The sequence below is a fragment of the Corticium candelabrum genome, chromosome 18, assembly GCF_963422355.1.
Source record: "Corticium candelabrum chromosome 18, ooCorCand1.1, whole genome shotgun sequence".
In the NCBI taxonomy this organism is placed as follows: Eukaryota; Metazoa; Porifera; class Homoscleromorpha; order Homosclerophorida; family Plakinidae; genus Corticium; species Corticium candelabrum.
In genome coordinates, this window is record NC_085102.1 from 4721601 (window position 1) to 4740478 (window position 18878).

Below are 18878 nucleotides of genomic sequence, written 5' to 3' on the forward strand. Positions count from 1 at the left end.
GCCTCTGTCTGTATACAAATTTGTGAGGTTCAACGGCGAGAACGATTACAATGAGGTCGTCCGTATTGTGCCGACGACCTTGGACTTTCATCAGACCATCCAAACGACCACAAATGAAAATAAGACCTCCCTAATATCATACACACAATTTGGTTAGTTGGATGTTCAAATCGTCTCAGACAAGTGATCTGTTTCAATGAATGTCAATAAATAATTAATTAAAAATAAATTGTTAAATTTAATTCATTAATATTAATTAATTAAACTAAAAGACAAGTAAATATAAACAAGCAGACAAACAAAAAAATTAATTAATAATTTGATTGAGTGGTGTGTGTGTGTGTGTGTGTGTGTGTGTGTGTGTGTGTGTGTGTGTCACACGTTTCACACACTCCACCAATCCTCTCAAACTAACTCACCGGTCCAAGAAATCCAAGCAATCCCGTTCAAACATACAAACTCATCGAATGCGGCTAACCATTCGAAGCCAGCGGTTGAACCTATTACCACAATCACAATCCATCCCAACGTCTCACAATCACCAGATCAGTACACATACCTTGAACACGTTCGTTGACTTTCCAGCCAGACCCCAATAGCTTGTTCCCGTGTATTGTGAACTCACGCAGAGCTCACCGACTTCGTCCGTTTGGCACAAATAGGGAGGACCTTCCAGCTTCGTTATGGTAACTTTTGCTGCAAGTGACATGGAAGGAGTTAGTACGGCTAGATATAGAAGAGACTAGAGAAGGTATTGAGCATGCAATAAATGCAGATGGTTGTAACTGCACAACTTGACATGTAGACAGACAGATAAACAGTCAGACAGACAGATAAACAGTCAGACAGACAAGCAAACGAACGGACAGAGAGACAGACAAACACAGAGACAGACAGATATGAAATTGACAGACAGACAGACAAGCAAACGGACGGACAGACAAACAGGCAGACAGACAAACAGACAGAGACAGACAGATAAACAGAGACAGACAGACAGAGACAGACAGACAGACAGACAGACACAAACAGACAGACAGACAGACAGACAAGCAAACAAACATAAAGACATCCAAATAAATAAAACATTATATTTTTCATTCTTGCAAGCAACAAACCAATTACATCGATTACCTCCTGCAAGTACTGTGCAACAGTCTGGTAAAGTCAGAGACGACATCGAGTTCTCCTCTTCTACTCGAACGACTCCATAACTGAGTCCTGTGATCGACATGATGCCACGACCAGTTACTGTTGAGCCAGGCAGACCAGGTCTACAGAAACGTTCAATTAAAATGGAACACAAACGTAAGTATTCTTGTTCAGTAACATTGCATCACCTTCCTCACCCTGTCTGTCTGTTTATGTGTCAGAATGTCTGTCTGTCTGTTTGTTCCAACTGTGCATAGTAATGTAATCATGTTTCAATGTTTTTGGACTCTGTTATTCAGTAATAAATCATTAATTCCGCATTTTCTCGTTTTATGACGTCACATTCTCGGGAGCCTAACACGCACCCCTTCATTGACAATCCCTGGAGATCCGCCACTGAAAAATCATCCATAAAAGAGACTGACCTGTACGCGCGAGTTCTTGTTGAAAATTCGGCGCAGGTGAAACAGCTCGCACATTCCTCGCTTCCGGACTCAACAAACTTGATTCCGAGTGAAAACTGTTGCCGCCGCCTAAAAACATCAAAACTGTGAACGACTCCACACAATGACGACCGCCGTTTCGGCACGAAACGAAGTCGTAGAACGGTAGGACGACGCGCAGCACACGAATACGGCCGTTCGCACGTCGATTCTCGAGAAACGCCTCCGTCAGTGAATTCACTCATCGACCAACGCGCCATGGCTACAGTACGCACCTACCGACGCCCTCGTTGCGACAATGATGCGCACAAGCATCGTACCAGATTGGTATGGCTCTAGTAGCTTTGCTTTCCTCTTTTCATAGCCTTTCTGTGTGATATCGCCTGTAAAGAGGACACTGGATTGACTACTGTGTGAGGTATGTGTGTGACTTGCCTTCTTCGAGTTCAAGTTCGAGATCTGCGAGCTTCTGGTGGACTTCTGGGGGCAGGCTGGAGTAGTCCATGATATGGGCAACTGTTTGGCGTTGCCTGTTGGTCGTTAGTGCTTTCGGTGTTCACTCGAAATCGGGGAGAAAAAATCATAGAAACATACACCACAACTCGAGGTGGAACCCGTATCGATGTCCCGTGTGTGCGTCGCGCGTCCGACAGTTCATCTCGCACATTGAAAATGGTGATTTCAATTGACTGCTTTGCGGCAATGAACACTTGCACATTCAAATTTCGCGCAAAAACCTCCCGTATGTCGTTGGAACTAATTACTGTACGAGTTTGTTTGAAGGCGCGTCCGCAACGAATGCACGTCGTTTCATCAATCTAGAACCTCTCGAACGGGAGATAACGGTCTGAGCAGGGTATACGTACGAATTTGAAAAATTTGCGCTAGTAGAAACTAACGGCTGAAATGGTCTCTGTGTACATCCAGGTTATGAGTGCAGCAGATTGACAAGGTTTCCGTCCGAACAAGAAGAGATACGCAGCAAAACGTGAACGTGGGCCCCATGACAAGTCTGATTCCAGATCTGCGTCGATTTCTGAGGCAACCTCTTACTTCATCCGCTAGGAGGCTGGTGGACCTTGAAGTAGATACGCTTGACTAAATTTAGATTATTTTTTATAGACACTATGCAGAATTTGATTTTATCTAGATTTTCAAAGTTATAATATTACCTGAAATCTAAACTCTAAATTGTAAGTCAAAACATCCCTGCACCATACTCTGGCCCTTCTTTAGTTACCTGCTTCTTCATCTTGCTTGATCTGTCCTTCCTCAGCTGTAATCTCTTCCTTTTCACCTCCTCCCTCTCCTTATATTTACTAGCCTTTACCCTCCTCTCATCCTTCTTTCTTGCTGTCACCATTGAAAATTTACCTATTTCCCCCCCACCCCCTCTAGCTAAGACTCTAGCTACAGAACTCTCTCCATCATTAAATTTTAAAACTGCTAAGTATGAGGATAGCTCCAAAGTTGGAAGTCCTGAGAATTCCGACTTTGGAGCTATCCTCCACAACAAATTATTAAAACCCTCATTAGCGTTTGAGGTGCCGCCATGAAGGCACTTCTTCAGGAGTTCATCCTTTGTTAGTTCTTCGTATGCTGGTTTGATAAGGTCAGAGATAGGGTGTGGAATCACATCATGATGTGTGTATGTGGAGGCATCCTTATTGTACTTGCACCATGTGTCCTCGCCATCTGGGCAGAAATGATGTTGTGGTTTTTCGTCTGTTGACGACCGATGATAATAAGTTGCCCAGATGGCTTTCTTCATCGCCTCTAAGTCCGCCTGGTTGTCCTTGATTGCCTTTCCAAAGTACATTTGTAATTCTTTCATCACTTTCAGGGACAACCTCCCTTTCTCGTCGATTCCTTTCCCATCTGATAGCTTCTTTCCCTTGTTGTCTGCTTTCACTTTTTCCAGGCGATGATATAATCGTTTGGACACATGGTTGATGCACTCAAGTTTTTCTACCAGTAGGTCTGGGCCATATGGTGCAGCATCATTTATTCCTTTGATTGTCTTACTGTCACCATCACCTAAATATTCTGTATACTTCGCATTTCTTGTGGCCACAGACCTCTGGAAGATGTCTATCATGCTGGATACCTCCATGCCTCCTGAAGAACCACTGTAGTTCTTGTGGCAGTCGGGGCTATGCTTTGTGAGCCACTCCTTGTATTCCTCTGTTCCTTCTTTCTTCTTACATACGGCACAGGCACGGCAGTAGGAGGACTTGACAGACAGATCGACTAACTTCCCTGATACAATAGAAATTACCGTGCCTACGCCATGGAAGGATGAATAGCCCCGTTTTCGCCAGGTTCCATCACCAGACACTCCAATACTAATGGTACCATCAACGTTCTCTTCGTGGAAGTGCCTGATGTCATCTACTGCTTTTTTCATACTCTCTACAGCTTCCTCTTTGGCCGCGTTGCGTAGCGCCGTCACGTGATTTTGAAATGGATGTTCTCCCATGGAACCTGGCATGTTCATATAGCCACAAAAGCGCTGAAGCGGTTCTAGTCCACACCCTATCATTCTCATTGCAAGAACCACTCGTCTGTTGACGTCCAAAGCTCCACGCTGAATCTTTTTGCTGGTGAATGTGTTTTCTTCGTGCTGGCATCTTTGACATGTCAACACGAGCTTCGAAGCCAACCCCATTCGCTCGTCTTCGGCTTCTGAAAGGCTGACTTGTCCATGGCACCTCGCGCAAACGAGACTAGCACCCAAGAACGCTGCCAGCACGTCCATATCAATAAAGCGATAGCCTTCTAGCTTCGATGACGCACTGCCAGAGGAGGACGGTCCCACGTCGTACGACACATCGCGCAGTTTGGCTTCAGAGCGCGACATCTCCATCGCTGGCTTCTTCGGCGTAGTGTGCTGATTACCATGAAACTTTCGCTTACGTCGAAAAGCCATTCCAACAATCGTAAAGATCAAATGAAGTTTAATTAACCAGTTAAACGTAGTTGAATTCGTCTGGAGATGCACTGCTGTGCGCACGCGCACGGCGGACTCACGGCCTGCGTTGAACGAAGCATGCGCATCGCCAGCGACTATCCGGCACGCCACAGCGCAGCAAGCGTCCCAGAGCGCGTGTGTTTCGTTTCGTTTCGTTTCGTTTCGTTCATGGCAGACGGCGAGTAGTCAAAAGGAGAATATCAACAGAGCAAGTTCGCACTCGCGACGGAGACAGCCAGCGCCGCTGGATTCACCACTGGCAGGTCGCCTGCTCAAGAAACAGCAGGTAGATGACTCGGCCTTTTTTCCGCGGTTGCGAGTCATCTCAATTTCGTGTGCTGTGTCTGCCGTCGCGGTGATTTCGCGCGTTTTTTTGATGCCACGTGATCGCGTATATCCGGGAGAGGATATCGCGCGCGAGCGGGTGGCGCTCAGCGTACGTACCTGGTTGTAGCGAAGATATTTGTCGCAGCGGTTGCAGTGTATAGGGCGTATGAGCAGCTAGCTGGTTGCAATGAGATAGGCGTAGCTGCTGTGGGCGTTGGCGAGTCAAGGGTGGCGCTGATGCAAACAAGCACATTGCGAGAAGTCGAGAATGCTGCATGGCTGTGCTAGTTCACCTCGGTTTACGCGCGAGCGAGCAGTCTCCGTGTCGGTTTCTCTTGGATGGCAGAGCAACATCACACTGCAGCCTCAGATGACGCCCAGGGTGGGCACGTGCTGTCTAATCAGCAGCTACAGGGGCTGATGACCGAAGCGGCGAGAAAGGCGGTCGCGGAGTTTGCGCGGGGTACTCAACGCGTCATCACTCGGGGCGTCTTTATTGTTCATGTAGCCGTCTGCCCGACGTAGTCAAATACTGCATGTTCGTCGAGAGTAATTTGCCAGTCGAACGTTTAGCCAGCGCCTAGGACTTGTATAGCTTGCATGAGAGAGTGTTCACAAGTGTCAGTTATGGTGGGTGCATGCGTTAGTGTCGGCATGGTTAATTTACTGAAAAAATGGCCGTTGCGTGGCGGCCACGTGGCCGGCAGTAATACAGTCATTGGTGAAGGCGTTGCATGATCCGGGATGGCGGGTTTCCGGACGGCCTGTGGAGCGGCTCAGGAGACAGGGAGCCATCAGCGGCGGACGACTGTACGTATACTATATGTGTATAGGTAGCAAGAAAATAGGTGTCATGTACTGAGTGGCTATTGTGAAACCACCCGCGGTGGTTAGCGCAGGGCCAGCGGTATTCGGGGTTGGCATTAACACGATCAGCAGGCGGTCCCAATCTGTGGCGGGACGGCTGGTCCAGGTCGGTGCTAGTCACGTTGGCTCACGCACGATCAGCGGGCGGTCCCATTCTGTGGCGGGACGGCTGGTCCAGGCAGGGGCAGGGCCGGCACTAGTCTGGTTTGCTCACGCAGGGTCAGCAGGCGGTCCCCTTTGTGTGGAGGGACGGCTGGTCCAGGTCTGTCGCAGGGCCGGTGCTAGTCATTTTGGCTCGCGCACGATCAGCAGGCGGTCTCATTCTGTGGCGGGACGGCCGGGGCAGGGCCGGCACTGGTCAGGTTTGCTCACACAGAATCAGCAGGCGGTCCCCGTTGTGTGGCGGGACGGCTGGTCCAGGCCGGCGCTAGTCAGGTTTGCTCGCGTAGGATCAGCAGGCGGTCCCCTTTGTGTGGCGGGACGGCTGGTCCAGGGCTGGTGCTGGTGGGGTTGGCTCACGCACGACCAGCAGGCGGTCCAATTCTGTGGCAGGACGGCTGGTCCAGGCCGGGGCAGGGCCGGCACTAGTCAGGTTTGACTTGGACATTATATAGAAGACACATTAAACAACTCGACCAATTTCACATGCGATGTCTTCGCAGAATTGGAAATATAAAATGGCAAGACATGATACTCAATACCGACGTTCTGAAGAAATGAAACATGCCTGGAATTGAGGCTCTACTACTATAAGCTCAACTCCGACGGTGTGGCCATCTTGTTCGAATGAAGGATGATAGAATCCCAAGGGCAGTGTTTTAGGGTCAGCTGAAGGAAGGTTCTAAAACAGCAGGTGGTCAGAAATTGCGCTTTAAAGACACATTGAAATCCAATTTGAAATCTTGTAATATTGATATATCCAACTGGGAAAGCTATGCGTCAGACAGATCTCTGTGGAGATCTTATTGCAAAAAATCTCTAGATCATTTTGAAGACTAGCGTTTGAAAACACTCCCAACAAAAAGGGCAGGAACGAAAGACGACCTCTAAGAGTGGAAACTCCACATGCGATGTTTGTGGACGCTCCTACATGGCACGCATTGGTCTTTGGAGACACAAGCAAAGCCATAAATGAGTTTGGTCATGTCGACCACTCACTCCACCGTGTGTGTGTGTGTGTGTGTGTGTGTGTGTGTGTGTGTGTGTGTGTGTGTGTGTGTGTGTGTGTGTGTGTGACTCGATGGGATAATGCAAGTCTGATGTCTGACGTCCTTCGTCGCCGCCGCCTGCAGTGGTTAGGACATTACTTTTGACTTGCCTTCAAAGAAGAATGTAGCCATTATCAAGAACAAACTCCATAGCATAGCGAATAAATCGAGGGATAAATACAGTATGATTTCTTTTCACTCGATCTATTTTATTTTCTATGAACGCCTGCAATCAGATTACCAAAGAAACTATTATTTGGGTGGCTGTCACATTCTAGACCAGCTCAGGGGCCCCGCCTCAGATGGAAAGACAGGATCCAGACTGACTTGAAGTTGTTAAAACTAGAGAATTGGTATGACCTGGCACAGGAACGTCCAGAATGGCGAGCTTCATGTCAGGATGAAGTTACACGTACCTCTATTGAACGATCATTTTCATGTGCTGTGTGTTGCCGCTCATTTCGGAGTCATTCAAGTATGAAACGACGCAAGTCAAGTGTATTGTGGAACGCCAACTGCCTCTGTGTGAACAAACAGGCGTAGTGCAATGTACCAAGTGTCATTGGTGGCTGAGAAATAGGGGTGGACTGGCAATACATAAATGTTTAAATGTGTCTTCTTCTTCTTTGACTATGTCATCATCATCAACGACTCTATTATCGATCCTGTCATCATCACTTGGCTCCAGTGATTGTACCTCAAGTCGGATACCGGAGCCTGATAGAACATGCTGTTGCTGCCATTGAAGTCAATGTGGACAGTGCTTCAAATCCAAGCCAGGATACCAACTGCATAACTGATGTAGAAGACATACGTCTCCGGTGGCTCAAGGACATACAGAGACATAAGTGCAGACAGTAACTACCTCGTCTTTCAGCTCTCCCCATATATGGAGCGGCGTGGCCAGACACTGGCAGCTGTAGTCAAGTCAAGTGTGTGTGTGTGTGTGTGTGTGTGTGTGTGTGTGTGTGTGTGTGTGTGTGTGTGTGTGTGTGTGTGTGTTTGTACATCCATACATTTGCTGTAAATCTCCTTGACAACAATTCATTCCTATCGTGCTCTTCCTTTTCCTATCACAACATCACGCTGCATCCAACACGACATTTCAATTTCTCCTTATTGTGTGCATCTCCATACCTTAAGCCGCTGTTTCTGTTACACCGTCCTAAGAGTACTATGTAGATGCTGACAATCATATGACAATTGTTCAACTCGTCTGTACAAGAAACAAATTCATTTAACCACAAATAATCAACCCAATTGTGCAACCCACTTAAGTGTTTTAGACAAAGTATACATACATGGTATACAAACATATTATGTATTATTAGTCTGTAACTTAGTTTGTCCGTCTGTCTGTACATATGGCATAGGCATGACGATATGCTTCTTATATGGTCAGTGGGTGGATGGTGGACAAACGTCTACAATATACATTGGCTCTTGCAGGGGCGTAGTGTGACCTCTAGAAATGGGGGTAGACTTACAATGCTATGGGACACGCCCATTTTTTATTAGTTTGTACTTATCCACACATTACATATCCTTACATGCATACCCAGACAGACCCACAGTGTACATAGTTAACTACCTACCTGCATGCAAACACCTGGTTGAATCATGTCTACTTTAACATAAAACTGTTTATGCAAATCTGCTAGAAGAATTGACAAAGACAAGACAAGGCAAACTGAATGCAAGCCTGCATAATGCTATCGGCAGCTAAGTATAGACCGTACGCTTGTGTCTAGCCAATACCCATATACAAGATAGAAATCAAATGCAGATGTTCTAACTAAGCGTCGCTTATAAGTTTGATCAATTAATATAATAACAAACTCTGTTGTCCATTAAATTTAAATTTGTATTACATGGACATGTGACTCACACGTGAAGGATTGGTATCCCAATATTAAAACCCATTTCCAAGCATTACGTGTCTAAAGTCCACAAATTTTAAGACAACGCCTACAAATAATGGGGGAAGGGCTACAGCCCGGTCTAGTCCATGCCAAGCTACTAAAAGAGTACACCCCTGCCTCTTGTCTAGTTTAGACTGTATAGAATACAGACATATTACTGCAGGGGCGTATCGTGATCTCTAGAAATGGAGGATAGATTTCACTCTGCTACAGGACATGCCCACTTCTTACTGACTTTTAATTAACTGATATGTTAAATCAGTGGCGTATCCAGACTGGAAAAAAGGTGATGCAAACTTGGACAATTTAGGGAGGTTTCACTAAAAGTTTGTGAATACCATAGTATACATTAATGTCTCATTACCACATGAATTTGATATCTACAACGTACTTAGTATCATGGTATATTATATGTGTACTCGTGAGGAACACAAAACATACATTAATTATGTTCTGTATGTTTAAGAAAGACATTCTGAGAGGTTGTTTGTTAACAAACGTATCCAAGGTTGCATCCTAATCAACGTCACTTCCATAGTTAAAGTGCATGTAGTGCAAGTCCGTTGAGTCTTTCTTGCCTCATTATAGACTTTAGCTAAGTTATAAGACATTAACATGTTAGGCCACTGATACCGGGCTAACAGACCTAGCAACAACGAATTAGAAACGAGAGTAAGAATGTCAGGAAAATGGTAACTTTTGTCACATTGTTTGATAGAATCCATAGGAATGATGGTTGTCTCAGTTTACTGTCCAGCACAACAGTGCATTTGCAAGCATGACGTATTTAAAGTCCACAAATTTTAAGACCACGCCTACAAATGATGGGTGGCTATAGCTCGGTCTAGCCCATGCCACGCTACGCCCCTCATTACTCTAACCCTAGTGCATGCGTGCCTAGTGCATCTCTTGGTAAGTTAAGATCATCATTTCTTCCTCTCTTACATTAGATCTACACAACAATCCTCGTATGTTTTTTGTGATCTCGTGTAAAAGCCATTCCACTGTTTGAGTCAAGTTTACTGACTGTAACAATGATTTCCTCTTTTTCTTTGTTTCTCTTCACGTTGTCTTTTGTTTACACGCTCTTAGCTGTGTACTTATATATTCATAAATAATTAGTGTCTGGTGGTTACAGTAGGTTTTACCATACTGTTGTTATATGTATGCAAGGACAACATGTGCCCTTGTAGATAGGAAGGATATAAAACAGCTTGTCTGTTCATCCGTCTGTCTGTCTGTGTGTCTGTCTGTGTATGTCTAATCTTAAAGTCATGACCCTTAGTCTTCTACAAACTGACAAATAGCTATTTTTAAAGCAAACTTTGCTTTTACACTTGACAATGTCACTTTACATGATATATATCCAATAAACCTGCTGTCTGTCTGTCCATCTGTATGCATGTATGTATGTATGTACGTTTGTCTGTCTGCATATATGTTACGTATGACCGTCCGTCCGTCTGTCTGTCTATCTACCCATCTACCATCCCTCCTCTTATTCCACAAATCTCACAGTTTGGCGCTCTGCTTCCTGGAAGGTGGTTCTTTAGCGACCATCTGCTCCAACCTCTGAATATCAGAGAACAACTCCTCTAATTTACCCTCAATTTCCTGCTCAAGTTGAGGCGAATACGAGTGCCCTAGAGATGATATGTGACTCTCAACTTCCAACAACAATCTGCAAACACAAACAAAAATCTGAGGTCGCAAGAATAAAACGAAATACGAAATTAGTTTTGTTGTTTACTTGTTCGCTTTTTGATATAATGATTCCATTGACGAAAGGCAGAGGAAGACGGTCACAAAGGCTAGAACATCAACAAGCAACGTTGGCAGTACGGGTTATAAAATTGGTAAAATGCCCGGATAATTACAATTCACGAATTTGAGGTAACATTTGATTATTTATTATGTCGTGAGCATGTAACTAGAATTTGAGGATAAGTTATAAATTAGAAAACAGAAACTCCTAAAAGTTAAATATATAATTAATAACTAACTAATATTTAGATTATAATAAATATATAATTAATTAATCAAATCTATTTTTATTATAAATATTTTGTTGGTTACTATGTATAAACGTTAATCCTTAAATTAATTAATTGTAACTACACGTGATCTAACATATAACAATTTATCTATTGCTACACCGGTAAATATTGTTCTTAACTGTAGACAGCAAACCACATTTCTGCTCACAAACTGTGTATGTTTATAACAAAATTTCCATCTAGCAACACATCATACTGTATGCAGCAATCCTACACAACAAGCAGCTGTTACAACAATCATTCTTAGCAGACACTTGTCTAGTCAGAGAAGCATAGATACACACAAAAATGGAAAGATAAGTACATGTGATGGTTTTGATAAAGGAAACTTGTTCTTCACTGTCCTCGAGCACAGTAAGTTAGACTGCAATCTGGAGTGTTAGGTAAGTTGTATATGTAATACTGTCCACAATTGATTACTTCAACACTAGTCTGCCTCCAACAACAATTGCCTCCACGACTAAAGCAAACTGTTGTTGAAATTTTTTGACCAATTACACTTGGGTGAGATCCTTTTAACCATCCTGATGCAGTAGTTCCACAGTAGTTACCAGATGTGCACTTCTCTGGCATAGCTCCACCTATTGTAGGACTGAATGAATGCCAGCCTGGTGTGAAACCATGTGGATTGTTTGAATGACCTGTCCTATCACAGTGATAACCTGTCTTAGAAACATACTCAGATGTTTGTCTCCAAGTTTCATTTAAAACACGATGATTCCCTGATAAACATTGACTGGGGAGACTATACCCTTTGTCCCCTTTTCCTTTCATTCCATTTATTCCTTTGTTTCCTTTCATTCCTTTTCCTCCTTGTAACCCAATCTCCCCCTTTCCACCCTTCTCTCCTTTAAAACCAGGATATCCTCGTTCACCTTTGTCTCCTTCTTGTCCTTTTTCTCCTCGAGGACCCAAAATTCCTTGCAGTCCACCGACTCCCCTCTCTCCTCTTTCTCCTTTCTCTCCTTTAAAACCAGGATATCCTCGTTCACCTTTGTCTCCTTCTTCTCCTTTTTCTCCTCGAGGACCCAAAATTCCTTGCAGTCCACCGACTCCCCTCTCTCCTCTTTCTCCTTTCTCTCCTTTAAAACCAGGATATCCTCGTTCACCTTTGTCTCCTTCTTCTCCTTTTTCTCCTCGAGAACCCAAAATTCCTTGCAGTCCACCGACTCCCCTCTCTCCTTTCTCTCCTTTAAAACCAGTATATCCTTGTTCACCTTTGTCTCCTTCTTCTCCTTTTTCTCCTCGAGGACCCAAAATTCCTTGTAGTCCACCGACTCCCCTCTCTCCTCTTTCTCCTTTCTCTCCACTCACTCCCATCTCTCCTTTCCTACCTGCAATTCCACGTGGACCCTGTTTACCTGATAATCCCTTACTGCCAGGTTCACCATTCCTTCCCGCCTCGCCTTTTATTCCAGCTGCTCCTGGCAATCCAATTGAACCGTCTCTTCCTGGTTGACCTGGTATACAAATTGCTGATTCTGGTTTGCACATCTGTTTGATGAATGACCCAAATACGTGTGCAATGTTGATTGTAACTTGTGACGACTGACTGGGAGATTGTTCCGACCTCTTCCCTCTTTCTCCTCCATACTCAGACAACGTCTCATAAACCTGCTTCATTTCCTCTTTTTCTACTTGAAGTTCCTGCAAGTCCAACTGCAACTTCTCTACGCTTTTCTCAAATCTTTTCTCCTGAACACTGAGCTTCCACAACAGAAAACCGCTAAACACAAAATTGCCCACAACTAACGATAGAAACAACGCAATCGTCCATCTGCCGCTTGGGCCACAATTTCCTTGCAAAACTTTACAACTCTCGTCCACTTCGCTGCTGCTCATTGCATGCGCTATCGTCGTCGTTCTCTTACTAGACTCGGAGGTACCCAGTCCTCTCTTCGCGCGCACGTTACTGAGTGTGCAATCAAAGCGATGCAGTGCGCATGTCCGACCTTGACGCACCTTTAATTAATATTAATTCGAGGTCGAGGAAAAATGCAAGCATTTTACTATAGACAAAAAAATTAATGTAGCCTGCTACAACAGAAGCTTGTAGAAGTGCACGCTAAAGTGTAGAACACACGCCCTTTATTTCATATCCGGGATATATCATTTCACATGTCCCGTTTGTACAATTGTGTGCGTGTTTTTCTACTCTGTTCTGCGTTCTTGTCCCTATGTCGGGTAGCATGAGTTACAGTCAGGTGTCCAAACAGCTTGTGACCTATCAGGGCGACTCAGACGAGGAGGACGCGAACTCGAAGGCAAAATTCAGTGATGACAGCGAACCAGACAATTCCGAAGTCGCGTCGGCCAGCGCGAGTCCGATTCTCTCGTCCGGAGGTCTCGTGCAATTCCAACGCAGTTCGAGCGCATCGACGTCATTGCTGAGGAATGTGCTCGTAAGGACCCGGATACAGGCTGCTCCCGTTGTGTCATTGGTCTCTTACGCGCGGGAGGGCGATGACTCAGGCAGTGAGAGTGAAGATGAAATGACGGAAAAATGGTGAGTTGATTTTAAAGCAAATAAGCAAATTTAATTAAATATTTAATTACAATATTATTAATAAAATTAAAATAAATTAATATATTAGTTGTTAGTCTAGTTGCCTATTTTATATTAAATTTATTTTATTAATATCAATTTACAAATTAAATTAATTTGTTTGTGATAGCCAGACTAGATAATACACTTGAACACTACAAATGATGGGCAGGACAGACAGACAGACAGGAAGCTGACAAATCAATGCCACGGACAGACGAGACATACAAGTTAAACCTTCTCAAACTCTGCATTTCACATTGTGTAACACCAACATGTTTTTCTGTAGTCCAACGACTATCCCACAAGTCACATTCTCTATCCACTTCAAGATGACTTCGAAGGTACATCCCCATTCAGTAGCGACTCTCCCCTCCCCCCAGGGGCACCAACCACCGACAACCCGACAAAATCCCACCGTCCACCTCGCGTCAACCTACCACCGGCTCCTTCCAGACAATGCAAACCCGAGTTACAATCCAAGATAACTAATTTATTGAAAAAGCAAAGACAGAGAAACATACGACTGAACGAGAGCGTACAGAAACGGAAAGACTTCCACAATCCAAGTTTTTATGAAAAACTCGTCAGTCAGGCTGTCGAGGTCATTTTTCTGCCTGTAAGTTTGTTTGTCCGTCTGTCTGAACATATGCCTGATGATCACTACGTGGATGGTGGACAAACATCTCTAGACTCTATACAATATAGATTGGCTTTTGTGGTCTGTTAAACAGCCTTAGTTTGGACTGTATAGAAAAATTGTATCCAAGTTAAGATCCTCTTACATTAGATCTGCAAGACAATCCCTCATATGTTTTTCGCAATCTGGTGCAACAAACATTCCACTGTTTGAGTCAAGTTTACTAACTGTAACGATGACTTCCTTTGTTTCTTTCTTTCTGTCTTTTGTTTACACACTGTTAGTTGTGTACTTATATACCATCTATAAATATTTTTAATTTTTTATAATTAATGTCTGGTGGTTGAAGTAGGTTTGCACCATACTGTTGTTCTATGGAGGAAACGGCCACGTGCTGTTGCAGATTGGAAAATATAAAACAGCTTGTCTGTTCATCCATCCATCCATCTGTCTGTAAATATTATGTCCATCTGTCTGTATGTATGCATGTGCCATGTATGTCTGTATGTCTGTCTGTCTGTATATATGTATGTCCATCCATCTGTCTCCATACATATATTTTCCATTTAAATCAAACGTTTACATCATGAGCAACCTAACACTAACACAACAAGACCATTACTGTCCTAAAGCATACAAACTACACTGAGCACAATACATTTCGACGTTCTAACTCGCTATGCTAATGAGTTTGTCCAAGACGACTTTTGCATTGCAACGTTGTAGTGTCACTGAAATGATTGATCACCACTTGTTCTTGAAGTCGGTCTCATTTCGTTTTCCTTCATCATCTCTTGCACTCTTTGCCAGCTTGTTTGCCCCAACGGCCAAAATGTTGGAAAACAAGAGGAATGACCAATGGGCAGGTCCTTCTGGCAGCAGCTCAGAATTATACTTTGCCTCTTTCTTCTCCCGTTTCATTGCTGCTACTCCTTCTTCTCTGGAGGCTGCCTTCACTGAGTCCAAACACCATGGATGAGCCAATGACACATCTAATTCAATGTCTGCACCTAAATCTGGGTTATAAACGAGGATGTCCGACCTCTTGTCACTGTTGACATACCGGTATTGTGGCTCTGGTTTGTGTGGCAAGTTGAGTTGAGAAAGGCAGTTAGACCATGCTGACACAATTGAGTTGTGAGTGTGCACTGGACCACCGCCAGTCTTACAAGTGATTAGATGGTATCCTTGGATGTCCACTTCCTTTCCACAATCACAACTGCTCGATGTCTGTCTGTAAATACATGTATGTCCGTCTGTCTGTGTGTCTGTCTGTCTGTCTGTCCGTCAATACAGCTGCTTAAATATCAGAATGAAGAGGGAAGAAAACCATACACTATTCACTCCTGTCCCGACCTAACCGGTTCAGGAGGAAGAAGGAAGGAAACTATACACTATACACTTCTGTCCCGACCTAACCGATTCAGGAGAAAGGAAAAACTATAATCTACACACTCCTGCCCTGACCTAACCGGTTCAGGAGAAAGGAAAAACTATAAACTACGCACTCCCGCCCGACCTAACCGATAAGGGAGAGAAGGACGACCTTGCCAATGAACCAACCGGTTCAGACATGCCTTCACTCTTGCTGGCATATTTGGTCATGTACTTAGACACCATTTCTGCATTGACACACACCTGCATGTCAACATTAGCCCGCCAGCCTGTCAATTGAGCCCGGTTATGCCCATTAATGCGAGAATCATTTCGCCGCGTAACAAGCTCTGGCTGCTTGTCTTGTAGTTCAAAATGTGTTCTACTTGACAAGACTTTGGGAAACTTAAAACGGCACTGTAGCTCGTTTTCACTGCCATGATCGTTGTCCCCTGCTAGGGCAGAGGTCCTCTTACGTTTAGCGCGGCAAAGACAGTAAGCCGTTGAGCATTTTGTATGCCTCTGCACATTGGCTATTAGTTCAGCATAATCCTGCTCTTCGTCGGTCACATCTCCATGTCGTTTGTGACAGGGGTGCATTTCTGCTCGAGGCATGTGACCCTCCCCCCCCGTTTCATTCAACGTGGGATTCCACGTAGTTACCAGGGCATCAGCAAAGTCATACACCTCCTGTGCAATGTCCTCTGCCCTTCTCATTTGTTCGCTAGTGGCTTCGGCTTCGCCCGACTCGGATGCACTGTGCATGCATGCCCACTCTGAACTTATCTTATCAGAATGTGGAGCATCGGCCAGCCATGCCACACCATGCAAATGAGAACTCCCTCTGTGCTGATACTCAATGCGTGCCCAGAAATCTACAGCACCAAGACTGTTTTGCAAAAAGTATCGCATAAATTTTTCTGCTCTGTGCAAAAAGAACCAATCGGTCAAATGAGGATTTTGAATGACCGCCTTTATGCTTTCACTGGGCTTGTCTTGGTTAGTGTTTGGCCGATAGTGACGCATCAAATCCTGAAGCTCTGGCCATTGAGTATCAGCAGCACTAAGCGTAAAGAATATACTTGGCATGCCTAGTGCCTCTTGCATGGCCGCTAGGTTTAGTCTTTGAGTACACCAGTACTGTCTAGTTCCATGCAAAGAACTACTAAACCTCATTACTCGAGATGCAAACGAAGTGTCACCTCGATTAACCATCTCCTTCGGTTCTTCCACGCTCAGATGGTTTTCACCAATTCTCTGTTTGACAAACACACGGCCTGTCTCGAGAGCTCGCCATCTCATCATGGTGTTCAGTGCAAAGTAACGAAATCTGGGATGCTGCGCAAACCGTCCGTCACGATAGCGAATGAGATGCTTCGAGTACTGACCGAGCGTTAGCCGTCGCTGTCTCGGCGCCAGATACTCACCGGCACCCGTCGGAAACAGAGTAGGAAACGCTCTGCTCCAGTAACCTTCCGAATTAAACTCGTCGATCAACTGATTGGTAATAGCGGGCCAATCGACGACAGTAGCCATCGCCTGATCATTCTTTACAATCTGATCAGATACGACCGACTGCGCATGCGCGACACGTGCACTACACGTACGGGCACTACACGTACGGGCACCTTCGTTCACCGAATCGCGAATGATATCGTTCTCACACTTACGCGTACCTAGCCGAGGAAGCACTGTTCGCTGCAGTGGTAAGTCCTCATCATCAGACGAGCCTTCTTGCTGAGATTGCTCTTCTACGTTAGCGTCATCCTCTGAGTCTAGTCTGGCTAGGTCATCGCCCTCAATCACTTGCAAGTCGGACGACGTACCGTCTTCTGGCAACTCGTCTACGACGTCGTAGTCTATCGTTACGTTAGAATAGTAACGATTATTGCGTATGAGCCAACGAAGAGCTTCCAATACTACAGCACGTCTGACGCGCAAATCTCGATGACCACCAGACTTACCCTTTCGCCTGATGACGACCACACCTACCGACCGCCCAGTACGTGGCAACGCGGTAGCTACAGACTGAACGTCTTGCGGTAGACAGATAACGTGCCCTTTGTATCCGTACTGACCGTACGGTAAAATGTAGGTCTGCATCATCGGCATGATCTGAGCGATGAGCATTTCTTCTTTAACCGACAACCGAGCGAGACATTCTGGTACCGGCCCCGGTATCGCGTTGTTCTCGATAGAGAACAATTTAGGAAGGCCCTTGTCTCTCTGGCAACGATTACATATAGACAACTCACCTTGTACGCAAACTTTCATCGAAGGCCACGCCTCACGACAAACGTCACATTCCGAGAAATGCAACGTAGAAATTTCGCGATGAAAGCGAACCAAATTTGCTTGTACTTTCTGCTTGAAGGCGTTCGTGTTCCAACTACGCCAAGAAGAGTCTGCTTTTGTACCGATACCGGCGATAGCATCAGTACACGGTACCGCGGCTGTGCTATCGCGTCTGCGCTTGCGATTGTGACGTGCAATGTCACGACTTCAACGAACTTCTGTTTGCTCGTGCGATTCACAAACGCGATTGTTTGCCTTGCTAGCGGCATCTTGCTTTAGTCTCGCACACACACACACACACACACACACACACACACACACACACACACACACACACACACACACACACACACACACACACACACACACACACACACACACACACACTTGACTTGACTACAGCTGCCAGTGTCTGCCACGCCACCCTATATATGGGGAGAGCTGAAAGACATGGTAGTTACTGTCTGCACTTATGTCTCTGTATGTCCTTGAGCCACCGCAAACGTCTTCCACATGTGCAAGACAGGGGAGGTTGACTGCTGTCTTTTCTGAACAGCGTTTGCCACGATGACAGTTATTGCATTGGAATCCTGGCTTGAATTTGAAGCACCGTCCACATTGACTACAATGGCAGCAACAGCATGTCCTATCAGGCTCCGGTATCTGACTTGAGGTACAATCAGTGGAGGCAAGTGATGATGACCGGATCGATAATAGAGTCGATGATGATGATGACATAGTCAAAGAAGAAGAAGAAGACACATTTAAACATTTATGTATTGCCAGTCCACAACTGCTTCTCAACCACCGATGACGCTTGGCACATTGCACTGCACCTGGTTGTTCACACAGAGGCAGTTGGCATTCCACAATCCACTTGTGCCGTTTCATACTTGAATGACTGCGAAAGGAGCGGCAACACACAGCACATGGAAAGGATCGTTCAGTAGAGGTATGTGTAACTTCATCCTGACATGAAGCTCGCCATTCTGGACGTTACTATGCCAGGTGATACCAATTCTCTAGTTTTAACAACTTCAAGTCAGCCTGGATCCTGTCTTTACGTCTGAGGCGGGG

General features: G+C 45.0%; 5 protein-coding genes and 1 long non-coding RNA gene across 6 annotated transcripts; 1 reads left to right on the forward strand and 5 right to left on the reverse strand.

Annotated features, from left to right (window-relative positions):
• Position 1: 1 nt before the first annotated feature.
• LOC134194019 (uncharacterized) lies at positions 2-2386 on the reverse strand. The gene is made up of 6 exons (XR_009972135.1): positions 1916-2386; positions 1578-1685; positions 1135-1274; positions 560-696; positions 420-500; positions 2-130 (listed from the first exon to the last, which is right to left on the reverse strand). It is a non-coding gene; the product is annotated as an uncharacterized LOC134194019 (long non-coding RNA).
• Positions 2387-2662: 276 nt separating this feature from the next.
• On the reverse strand, positions 2663-5518 carry LOC134194016 (uncharacterized). Its single transcript, XM_062662912.1, has one exon. It carries the CDS (start codon positions 4522-4524, stop codon positions 2794-2796), a length of 1731 nt encoding a protein of 576 aa, XP_062518896.1. The 5' UTR covers positions 4525-5518; the 3' UTR covers positions 2663-2793.
• Positions 5519-7953: 2435 nt separating this feature from the next.
• Positions 7954-10729, reverse strand: LOC134194169 (Golgi SNAP receptor complex member 2-like). The gene is made up of 4 exons (XM_062663082.1): positions 10641-10729; positions 10407-10571; positions 8106-8184; positions 7954-8038 (listed from the first exon to the last, which is right to left on the reverse strand). The coding sequence occupies exons 1-3, from the start codon at positions 10667-10669 to the stop codon at positions 8124-8126; spliced, it is 255 nt and encodes an 84-aa protein (XP_062519066.1). The 5' UTR covers positions 10670-10729; the 3' UTR covers positions 7954-8038; positions 8106-8123.
• A 356-nt stretch (positions 10730-11085) lies between these two features.
• Positions 11086-12884, reverse strand: LOC134194243 (collagen alpha-1(XXI) chain-like). Its single transcript, XM_062663164.1, has one exon. The coding sequence runs from the start codon at positions 12787-12789 to the stop codon at positions 11284-11286; it is 1506 nt and encodes a 501-aa protein (XP_062519148.1). The 5' UTR covers positions 12790-12884; the 3' UTR covers positions 11086-11283.
• A 192-nt stretch (positions 12885-13076) lies between these two features.
• On the forward strand, positions 13077-14232 carry LOC134193726 (uncharacterized). The gene is made up of 3 exons (XM_062662561.1): positions 13077-13453; positions 13782-13836; positions 14227-14232. Exons 1-3 carry the CDS (start codon positions 13125-13127, stop codon positions 14230-14232), a joined length of 390 nt encoding a protein of 129 aa, XP_062518545.1. The 5' UTR covers positions 13077-13124.
• Positions 14233-14683: 451 nt separating this feature from the next.
• Positions 14684-17062, reverse strand: LOC134193873 (uncharacterized). Its single transcript, XM_062662720.1, has one exon. It carries the CDS (start codon positions 17040-17042, stop codon positions 15633-15635), a length of 1410 nt encoding a protein of 469 aa, XP_062518704.1. The 5' UTR covers positions 17043-17062; the 3' UTR covers positions 14684-15632.
• Positions 17063-18878: the final 1816 nt, after the last annotated feature.